The sequence below is a fragment of the Eubalaena glacialis genome, chromosome 6, assembly GCF_028564815.1.
Source record: "Eubalaena glacialis isolate mEubGla1 chromosome 6, mEubGla1.1.hap2.+ XY, whole genome shotgun sequence".
NCBI lineage: Eukaryota > Metazoa > Chordata > Mammalia > Artiodactyla > Balaenidae > Eubalaena > Eubalaena glacialis.
This window is the reverse complement of record NC_083721.1, coordinates 88,874,646-88,886,511: the sequence shown is the minus strand read 5'-3', so window position 1 is coordinate 88,886,511 and position 11,866 is coordinate 88,874,646. Positions and strand designations below refer to the sequence as shown.

Sequence of the window (11,866 nt, the reverse complement as noted above, 5' to 3'; positions counted from 1 at the left end):
GAAGTTCAGTCACAAAGGAAAGAACTGTCTTTTGGGAAATGCTTTCTCCATTCAGAAACAGGAGACTTTAATCCTACAAAGTCTAATTTAAAGGTTGCTTAGAATACATTGTAGACTAATTGAGTGACCCTGAACCCTGGTCTCTCATTTAGAACTATTTGTTGAGTTGTATGTATTTATTTTATTTTATTATTTTTTAAATTAATTTTATTGGCATAGAGTTGCTTTACAATGTTGTGTTAGTTTCTGCTGTACAGCAAAGTGAATCAGTTATATGTATACATATATCCACTCTTTTTTAGATTTCCTTCCCATTTAGGTCACCACAGATCACTGAGTAGGGCTCCCCGTGCTAAACAGTAGGTTCTCATTAGTTATCTGTTTTATACATAGTAGTGTATATATGTCAATCCCAACCTCCCAATTTGTCCCGCCCCCCTCCATCCCCCCTTGGTAACCATAAGTTTGTTCTCTACATCTGTGTCTCTATTTCTGCTTTGCCATTAAGTTCATCTGTACCATTTTTCCAAATTCCACATATAAGCAATATTGTACGATATTTGTTTTTCTCTTTCTGACTTACTTCGCTCTGTATGACAATCTCTAGGTCCACCCACGTCTCTGCAAATGGCACTATTTCGTTCCTTTCTATGGCTGAGTAATATTTCATTGTATATATGTATCACATCTTCTTTATCCATTCCATGTCAATGGTTTGTTTATTTTATTTTAAATGCTCATTCCCTAGCCCTTATCTGAGAGTTCTCTGATGAAACATATTTGAGGTGGGGCACATGTTTGTACTTTTAGAAAGCATGATAAGTGATTCCTATGCCAACTAGGATTTAGAATCAGAGACTTGAGTTGGAATGAAGAAATCTGCTTCTAACCAGGTCTGCCATAACTTGCTACTTTAATCTTGAGCAATTTCCTGAAATCTACCTGAGCCTCTGTTCCTTGGTAAGAAAAGGGAGATAGTAATGACCATAACTACCTCCCAATATCTCAGGTAGAGAAAAATACCTGACATTCCAGATTTTATAAAAGTGCTCCAGGGACTTCCCTGGTGGTCCAGGGGCTAAGACTCTGAGCTCCCAATGCAGGGGGCCCAGGTTTGATCCCTGGTCAGGAACTAGATCCCACATGCCACAACTAAAAGTTCGCATGCTGCAACTAAAGATCCTGCATGCCGCAACTAAAGATCCCGCACAACGCCAAGAAGATTCCACGTGCCGCAACTAAGACCAAGCACAGCCAAATAAATAAGTCTTTTTTTTAAAACGTGCTCCAAAAATGTGTCATATAAACAATGAGTTATTGTTATTATCAAATCCAATGGTCACCTTACTTTACTCAACAGTTTACCAGCGTTAGACTCATTTGGCCTCTCCCTTTTTGAAACGCTGTCTTCTCATGGCTTCTCTGACATGACACTCCCCTGGTTCTCTCACCTCAGGGACTGCTCCTCTTCCATGTTGTTTTCTGGTTTCCCCCGCACTGTTGGGGCTTTAAATGTTGGACCATCCAGGGCTCGGTCATGGGTCTCCTTGTTTTCTCTATATACACTCTCTCCCTTGGCAATCCCATCCAATTTCATGAGATCTATGATTTAACATAAGCAACTCTGTAGTCATGACTCCCAAAATTTACATCTCTAGCCCTTGTGTCTATCAGCTAAGTGCCTACTTGACCTCTCCATTTGGAGGTCTAAACTATCTCAAACTGAACACGTCCGAAAGAGAATTCCTGATTTGCCCTCCCCAAATTGTTGCTCCCACTAAGCCTTTCCATTTCATTATGTACGTGTGTGTGTGATTTATGACAAGGAATTAGCTTATTTGACTATGAAAGCTGTCTAAGCAAGTCCAAAATCCATGGGACAGGCAGTCAGGAAGGGAAGAACTGGCAGGCTCACACTTCGAACTTCACAGACACAAGTGAAGGCATTATGTTCTCTTTCTTTTTATTTATTTTTTTAATTTTTTGGCCGCACCATGTGGCATGCGGGATCTTATTTCCCTGACCAGGGATCGAACCTGCGCCCCCTGCAGTGGAAGCACAGAGTCTTAACAGCTGGACGGCCAAGGAAGTCCCCTCTCTCTTTCTCAAGCCATCTGACAATGGGCCAATAATCAAGTCAGTCCATGGACATTCCATGCTCCCTACCATCCGATATTGTCAAGCACGGGAACAACCTCCTCAGAAAATCTACTCAAAGATTTCTGAGTCTATCTCCCTCACTTTCTTCTGGGCCACAGACTTTAGTAAGGTAGCTTGGTCAGTGAATATGGCTGTCCCCAGACAGAGATTTTCTTTTTCACATATGATTTGAGTTGCATGGATAGAGAGGGCCACAATAGACTGAAAATTTTCCTGTTGCAGTTAATTTGCCTCTCTGAATTATTCACATGGTTCCCTTGGCTCCCAACTGCATAAGATACTGTTTTAAAGACAAAACTCTTTTTTCTTTGCAATCCATGAGTTGTGGGATTTTTTCCCTGTAAGATTCTTATCCTAAAATGCTTTCTTGAGTTAAAAAAAAAAGAAGAAAAACTTCAAATACATTTTTCTCTCTTGAGACACAATTTAAGATACAAAATGCTTAACAATATCTCTAAGGAAAAGATTTTTTACTGAGATAAAATTGACATATAATAATTCTATATTAGTTTCAGGTGTACACATAATGATTCAAAATATGTAAATATTGCAAAATGATTACCACAATAAGTCTAGTTAAAATCCATCACGGGACTTCCCTGGTGGTCCAGCAGTTAAGACTCTGTGCTTCCACTGCAGTGGGCACAGGTTTGATCCCTGGTCAGGGAACTAAGATCCCACATGCTGCACAGTGCGCCAAAAAAAACAAAAAAATCCATCACAAGACATAGCGACAAATTTTTTCTTATGATAGAAACTTTTAAGATCTACCCTCTTCGCGGGACTTCCCTGGCAGCTCAGTGGTTAAGAATCCGCCTGCCAATGCAGGGGACATGGGTTTGATCCCCGGTCCGGGAAGATCCCACATGCCATGGAGCAACTAAGCCTGTGCGCCACAACTACTGGGCCTGCGCTCTAGAGCCCACGTGCCACAACTACTGAGCTCACGTGCTGCAACTACTGAAGCCCGAGCACCTAGAGCCCGTGCTCCACAACAAGAGAAGCCACCACAATGAAAAGCCCGCACACCGCAACAAAGAGTAGCCCCTGCTCGCTGCAACTAGAGAAAGCCCACACCCAGCAACAAACACCCAATGCAGCCAAAAAAAAAAAAAAAAATCTACTCTCTTAGCAACTTTCAAATATACAGTACAGTATTATTAACTATAGTCATTTAAGTCCCCAGGACTTATTTCTTTTATAACATGAAATTTATACCTTTTTACCACCTTTACTATTCCACCCACCCTTCAATCTTCTCATATGTAAAGAGAGAATAATAATATATATCTCACAGGGTTATTAAGAGGCTTAGAAGAGTACAATGTCTAGCATTTGGTAGGTGCATAATAATGATAACTGTTACTAATAAATGATTTTTGCAGAATTTGCAATTTTATTTTATTTATTTATTTATTTATTTATTTATTTATCTATTTATTTATTTATTTTTAGGCTGCACTATGCAGCATGTGGGATCTTAGTTCCCTGACCAGGGATTGAACCCATGCCCCCTGCATTGGGAGCATGGAGTCTTAATCACTGGACCACCAGGGAAGTCCCAGAATTTGCAATTTTAGAAATCCTTGATGTACATGAGAATTATCTAGGAAACTTTTAAAAGTTGTTGATACCTGGGCTTCACCCTGGAGATCGATTTACTTACTCTGGAGCCTGGGCCTTTTTAAAATTTTTACACAATTTATGCACATGATTATTCACAGTAGATTCCTTTCTGATAGCCAAAACTGGAAACAAGCAACTAGCAATGCATGAGTGGTTACACAAACTGTGGTATCTCCATAACATGGAACACCACTCAGCGATAAAAAGGAACAATCTACTGTTAACATGCAGCAACTTGAATGGACCTCAAGGGCATTATGCTGAGTGAAACAAAGCCAATCTCAAGGTTACTATACTACTCAAAATAACTATACAGTACTACCCAAGGTAATCTACAGATTTAGTGCAATCCATATCAAAATACCCATGACATTTTTCAGAGAACTAGAACAAATAATCCTAAAATTTATAAGGAACCACAAAAGACCCAGAATTGCCAAAGCAATCCTGAGAAAACAAAGCTGGAGGTATAACCCTTCTAAACTTCAGACTATACTACAAAGTTACAGTAATCAAAACACTGTGGTATTGGCATACAGACATATAAATCAATGGAACAGAATAAAGAGTCCAAAAATAAACCCACACACCTACAGTCAATCTACGACAAAGGAGACAAGAATATACAATGGACAAAAGACAATCTCTTCAACAAGTGGCGTTGAGAAGCCTGGACAGCTACATGTAAAGGAATGAAAGTAGAACATTTTCTCACACCACATACAAAAATAAGCTCAGAATGGATTAAAGACCAAAGTGGAAGACATGACACCATAAAACTCCTAGAAAAAAATATAGGCAAAACATTCTTTCACATAAATCTTAGCAATATCTTCTTAGATCAGTCTCCCAAGGCAAAAGAAGTAAAAATAAACAAATGAAACCTAATCAAACTTAAAAGCTTTCACACAGCAAAGGAAACCATCAACAAAACAAAAAACAACCTATGGAATGGGAGACAATATTTGCAAATGATGTGACTGACAAGGGGTTAATATCCAAAATATACAAAAAACTCATACAGCTCAATAACAAAAAAACAACCACCCAATCAAAAAATGGGCAGAAGACCTAAATAGACATTTCTCCAAAGATGACACACAGATGACCAACAGGCACATGAAAAGATGCTCAACATCACTAATTATTAGAGAAATGCAAATCAAAACCACAGGAGGTATCACCTCACACCAGTCAGAATGGCTATCATCAAAAAGTTTACAAACAATATATGCTGGAGAAGGTGTGGAAAAAAGGGAACTCTTGTACACTGTTGGTGGGAATGTAGATTGGTGCAGTTACTGTGGAAAACAGTATGGAGGTTGCTCAAAAAACTAAAACAGAACTACCACATGATCCAGCAATTCCACTCCTGGGTATATATCCGAAGAAAACAAAAACACTAATTTGAAAAGATACACACACCCCAATGCCACAGCAGCATTGTTTACATTTGCCATGATATGGACCTAAGTGTCTACCAACAGATGAATGGATAATGAAAATGTGATATATATACATATATATATGTATATAATGGAATATTACTCAGCCATAAAAAAGAATGAAATTTTGCCACTTGCAACAACATGGATGGACCTGGAGGGTATTATGCGTAATGAAATAAGTCAGACAGAGAAAGACAAATACTGTATGATATCATTTATATGTGGAATCTAAAAAAATAAAACAAATGAATATAACAAAACAAATAGACTCAAAACAAACTAGTGGTTATCAGTGGAAAGAGGGAAGGGGGAAGAGGCATTATTGGGGCAGGGGATTAAGAGATACAAACTATTATGTACAAGCTACAAGGATATATTGTACAGCACAGGGAATATAGCCAATACTTTATAATAAATTCAAATGGAGTATAACCTTAAAAAATAAAACAAAATTTCAAGAGGGAAAAATATTGCATAGAACTACACACAGGCACAAGCATGCACAAAGGAGTGTAAATAAAACTGGTAAAATCTGAATAAGGTCTGTGGATAGCACCTTTTGATATTATACTATAATTATCTAAGATGGTACCACGGGGAAAACAGGGTGAAAGGTACACAGGGTTTCTCTGTACTGCTTTTGCCATATCCTGTGAATTTATAATTATTTCAAAATAAGAAGTAAAAAAAAACAAAAACTCTTTTGCACGCAACAACTTGGATAGATCTTAAGGGCATTATGCAGAATGAGGAAACAATCTCAAAAGACCACATATTGTATGATTCCATGTATATAAAATTCTCAAGGGACTTCCCTGGTGGCACAGTGGTTAAGACTCTGTGCTCCCAATGTAGGGGGCCCACGTTCAATCCCTGGTCAGGGAACTAGATCACACATGCATGCTGCAACTAAGAGTTCACACGCCACAACTAAGGAGCCTGCATGCCGCAACTAAGGAGCCCTAGAGCTGCAACTAAGACCCGGCAAAACCAAATAAATAAATAAATAAAAATTTTTTTAATTCTCAAAATGACAAAAATATAGAGATGCAACACAGACTAGTGGCTTTCAGAGGCTAAATGTTAAGTGGGGGGGAAAGGGGTACATGTGATTTTAGGAAGGTAGCATATGGGGGATCTTTATGGTTATGGAATAGTTCTGTATTTTGATTGCAGTTATGGTGGTAGGAATGTCCATAGGTGAAAAAATGTCATAGGGCTATACAAACACATTGTATCAATTTCCTGATTTGGATATTGTACTAAATTTAACCAAAAATGTAACCACTGGGAGATACTGAGTAAAGGGTACACAGGACCTCTCTATACTATGTTTGCATCTTTCCTGTGAATCTGTATTTCAAAATAGTTTTAAAAAAATAAGACCTCCAGGTGATTTATATGCATACACATTTTTGGAAATACTAACCCTTTTTGCTAACTCAGTCAGAAATATTAAATGAAGGGGAATAGAATTATGATTTGCTCAAATTGTTAGTTAACAATCTAGTCACCTGGGGAGCTAATTTTTTTTTTTTTTTAAAGCCCAGGCTCCAAACTAACTAAATTAGATTCTGACACAATGATTCTCAGATTCTGGGGCCTGAGATTCTGCATTTATAACAAGATGTCAGGTGAGTAGCAAAGAACAACTACTGTCAAGAAGGGAGCACCGCTACACTGAAATGATGTAGTACCACATAAGTAGATGCTTTTGTTAATATGTATAAGAAAACTCGTCATTAATCTACTTGTTTTCTTTTATCTCCTCACCAAAATAGTAATAGCAACTACCATTGGAAAGCATTATGAGGTTCCAAGTTGTTCTGAAAAATGAAATACATTTGCAAATACAAGCAAATAAAATCTTTTACAAGTATTTCCATAATCACCAAGTATATCTGCACTGGGAGGAAGGGTCCTAAAGACACTAAACTAGCCTTCAGAGACACAGAAGAGAGCCATGGAGAGAAAAGTGTAAGTCATCCTTATACTAACTGGAGGTGGGAGGAATAATCCTTTGCTCTAAATCAGCCAAGCTATGAGAATAATGAGAACTGCTAGGAGCCGTCTCTAGCTAACATGTGTCTGCTAGTAGCCACACCCCTCCCTAATCGCTCCATTCCCCTGCCCCTCACTCCACACCCATAACTCTGATCCACAGTTAGGGAAATGAGTCAGATGCACAGAGAGAAACAGGAGGGAGAGAAATTGAACAATTGTTTAATTGTTCTAGACATTTCCACCTATCCATCTTCCTTTCTCAGTTATCATGATTTTTAAAATAATGTTTTACTTAGATGAAAGTAATATATGTACTTTTTTTAAAGTTAAATCGTTTTATTAGGCTTCTAATACACAACAGCAGTTTTCTTGCTTTAGCCCTCCCCATACCCAGTTTCTGGCCCCCAAGGCAATCCAACTCTTTTGGTCCTGATGCTTTCCTAGTTACATTTTTATAGCTTCTATTTTTTTTTCTATGTATTTCTAAACAGCATGATTATAGGGAAACTTCATTTTTCAAATTCAGTTATCTTTTATTGGCATTCTACTCTTGATCAAAAGTGTTTAGACGTCTTGTACCTCCATCTATTTCCAGGGAACAACTTCCCTCCACCACACACACACACACACACACACACACACTCCCTCCCTATACAGTTTTTGTTTTTTTGGTTTTTTTTGGTTAAACAAGTATTTAGTATTTATATAACAACTTTGTAAATAACTATTACTCTCACCTGAGCCATTTCCTTTCTCAATGTACTTTTAATTTTCCCTGGAGTTAATAAGTGCTTTCTTTGGCTTAATTTTCTAATTCCTTTCAAGTTCTATACCATAACTGCTTTAAAAAAAATAGCAGGTACTCTACTGGATTAACTATTTACTTACTTAATTTTTAAATGTAGACATGTCTGGGATCCTCCACTTTCCTGCTCTAATCTGGGTTATTTTTATTCTAGGCCTGCTACAATACTGTGTTCTGGGAATTATTTTTCCCATCATCCTGGGAATTCACACCTTTCTCTTATGTTGTGTTCCCTATTTACTGAGGCCCTTAAATTCCTTCTTTGATTCACTCCCTTATTTTAATGGAGTACATTCTCCAGAGCTTTCTGAAGAAGAGCACATTGGCATAAGGATTCTGAAGTCTTTCTTGTCTTCTACCCTCACATTTGATTGGTAGTACGGTAGCTATAGAATTCTAGACTGGATTTCAGTTTTCCTTGGAATTCTGAAGGCGTTGCTTTCAAAATTTCCAGCTTTCCTCTCCTTTGAATGTGATCTGTTCCCCCTCCCCAACCCTAGAGTTTTAGAATCTTCTCTTTAACGACAATATTCTAAAACCTCACAATGCTTTTTGTTTGTTTCATTCATTTCACTAGGCACTCAATGAACCCTTTCAATCTGGAGACTCATGAACTTCTCTTCTGAGAAATCTTTATTTTTTTTCCCTTGATTATTTCCTCTCTTTTCTGTTCTTTTTGGACCTCCTTTATTTGAATATTGGACCTGCTCAAATGATTCTATGTTTTCTCTTCTTATTCAGTTCTCTTTTTTTCTACTTTGACGATGTCTTCAACTTTATCTCCCAAAGCTTCTATTAATTTATTTTTTTGTACAGCACAGAGAAATATAGCCATTATTTTATAATAACTTTAAATGGAGCATAATCTATAAAAATATTGAGGACTTCCCTGGCAGTCCAGTGGTTAAGACTCCAATGCAGGGGGCACAGGTTCGATCCCTGGTCGGGGAACTAAGATCCTACATGCTGCACGGAGCAGCCAAAAAAAAAAAAAAGTCTTATAAAAATATTGAATCACTATGTTGTACTCCAAAAACTAATATTGTAAATCAACTATACTTCAATAAAAAATTTAATTTTTAGTTTAACTAATACCTTTTTAATTTCCAAAAACTCTTCCTTGACTGAATATTTATTTTTAGAGCATTTTTTTCTCATTTCATAGATTCAATATCATATTTTGCTCCTTGGATTATCTTTTTTCTTATAAATTTTTTTAATGTTTGTTTTATTTTCTCTTTCATGTTAAATGCTTTTCCCAAATCTCTCATGATCCTTGGGTGCTGTCCATATTTAAGTGCAAGGCATGAAAAAGATAGTTGGAAGCTAAGCGTGGGCTTGTGATCAGGCTGGGACACAGGTGTTTCCCTGGGTGCCCACCTTCCCTACTGCCAATATCTGTAAGTTTTTTTCCTTGGATTAACTGGTTTCCCAAGAGAAGAACCATCCCATTTCTAAGCCTGAAAATCAGTCTTCTGACAGCTGTGTGAGGGAAAGAGGCTGGAGTCTAACCATTAACTCTGCAAACTTTCCCTCAGCTCCCACTCTCAGTTCAGTTGGACCTCCCTTCCCTTTGCTGTTTCTCATATTTCCAAATCCAGTCTCTGAGTCAACCTCTCTAAAGAGTAAACTTTCAGTCCTAGAGGCTTGTCTTAGTCCACTCAGGCTGCTATAACAAAGATACCCTAAACTGAACACTTTAAACAACAAACATTTATTTCTCACTTTTTTTTTTAATTTATTTATTTATTCATTTTTGGCTGCGTTGGGTCTTCGTTGATGCACACGGGCTTTCTCTACTTGCGGCGAGTGGGGGCTACTCTTCGTTGCAGTGTGCGGGCTTCTCATTGGAGTGGCTTGTCTTTGTTGAGGAGCACGGGCTCTAGGCGTGTGGGCTTCAGTAGTTGTGGCACGTGGGCTCAGTAGTTGTGGCTCATGGGCTCTAGAGCTCAGGCTCAGTAGTTGTGGCGCACGGGCTTAGTTGCTCCACGGCATGTGGGATCTATCCCAGACCAGGGCTTGATCCCGTGTCCCTTGCATTGGCAGGCGTATTCTTAACCACTGCGCCACCAAGGAAGTCCTTATTTCTCACATTTCTGGAGGCTGGGAAGTCTAAGATCTAGATGCCAGCTGACCCTTGCAAGTACACACCTCAGGATGGAGGCACTATGGATCCACTGGCAAAGAAGATCTTTAAAGGAGGTTTAGTAGCTGAACTTGTGGACATTTTTGGAGCATATATTTTGTTTAAAAAGATAAACACAAGCCAAGATTTCAGGCAAACAATGAGGAAGAAATTCCCCTTCATCTTGGAACTTTATTACAAATCCATTGAACACTCTGGAATGTACGGAATCAGAGAGCAAGATCAAGAAAAGTGGCTGAACAGCAAAAATTAGGAATTTGACCACGATCAAGGTTTGCCCTATTTCACAGTATCAGGCAAAATTAAAATACCAAAGTTGACATGGATGCATTTTAGAATATTTAAGGTTAAATGTAAATTCTAACTAAGTCAGAGGTTTTGTTCTTTGGACTAACTGTTAAAAAACTGATGGAAGGTTTGTTTATTATGTTATAAACAAAGTTGTGTTTACTACTCAAAATGAAGTGGTTCTCCTTAAAAAAAAAAAAGAAAAGAAAAGATGCCAGCAGATTTGGTGTCTGGTGAGAGCCTACTTCCTGGTTCATAGATTATGTCTTCTCACACTGTGTCCTCACATGGTGGAAGAGACAAGGGAGCTCCCTTTGGGCACTAACCCCAAACATGAAGCCTCCACCCTCATGACCGAATCACTTCCCCAAAGCCCCACCTCCTCATAATATCATATTGGGGGTTTGGATTTTAACATATGAATTTTAGGGGGACACAAATGTTCAGTTCATAGCAAGGCCTTAACTGCTTTCTTATGTAGACTTTCATGTTCATATAGACTTTCTCATATTTTCAGTCCCACTCATACCCATACCTGTTGTGTATATTTTGAGCCTTTCCAGGATACTGCTGTGAAAATTGGCCTGCTCCTTGGAATTACCCTCTTACAGGCAGTTAGATTTGAGAAAATGAAAAACAGTCCTGCTGGCAATCAGACAGTGATATTCCTCCAGAACTTAAACAATGTTTCCAAGGGACATGAAGGAGGTCACATAAACAGCATTTCTGTACAAGGCGATACCACAGCTGCAAAAATGACTAACAATCTTTTCTTCTAAGTGATTGCTGCATTGTTACCAATGACATCCCTGGTCTGGCTTTCTTCTTTCAGTTTCCTGAAAAAAAGATTTCTGAGATATCCAATTGATGAAAGGCCCACATTTCTCAACCATATCCCATCCAAAGATGGCACCTCACTTCCCTAATCCCTCTTTAGAATCATGCAGCAAAAACCCTACCCTATAAGAATTCTTTCCCAATTCTCCCTTCCTGAGATGCCTCCAAGATTCCTCTGGGGTGTGTTCTCCCTTGCTGCAGAAAACTAAACAAACATAACTTTAACTCCAGGTGTGTTCCTGATGATCTCTGATGGGTGAACATTGACAGAATTCAGCTTTCTGTGGTCTGCTAAGTTAGTTAAGTCTTGTGTATCTAATTTCCAGGTTCTAAATACTGTTGTGCTCTCTCTCTGAGGCAGCCATAAGTTGGATCCCCCTTTTCCGCTTGCTGTGAGCCAACACTCTAGTGCCTAAAATTGTTTAAATTAGATTTCTATCAGTTGCAGCAAGTTCCTGAGAGTGTTAATGGCAGAAAATCCTCAAATGAATAAATCTGAGATAACATCTCCCACCCTACGCATGTAAGCCGCCACGACATTGAGTCCTGAGC

At 38.5% G+C, this 11,866-nt stretch overlaps 1 protein-coding gene across 1 annotated transcript; it reads left to right on the top strand.

Annotated features, from left to right (window-relative positions):
• The first annotated feature begins 10,211 nt into the window (after positions 1-10,211).
• Positions 10,212-10,446, top strand: LOC133093512 (protein CEBPZOS-like). The gene has a single exon (XM_061193402.1). The coding sequence runs from the start codon at positions 10,212-10,214 to the stop codon at positions 10,440-10,442; it is 231 nt and encodes a 76-aa protein (XP_061049385.1). The 3' UTR covers positions 10,443-10,446.
• Positions 10,447-11,866: the final 1,420 nt, after the last annotated feature.

Coding starts and splice junctions, on each gene's coding strand:
- LOC133093512 (XM_061193402.1), top strand. CDS start 10,212: ATGGATCCACTGGCAAAGAAGATCTTTAAAGGAGGTTTAGTAGCTGAA.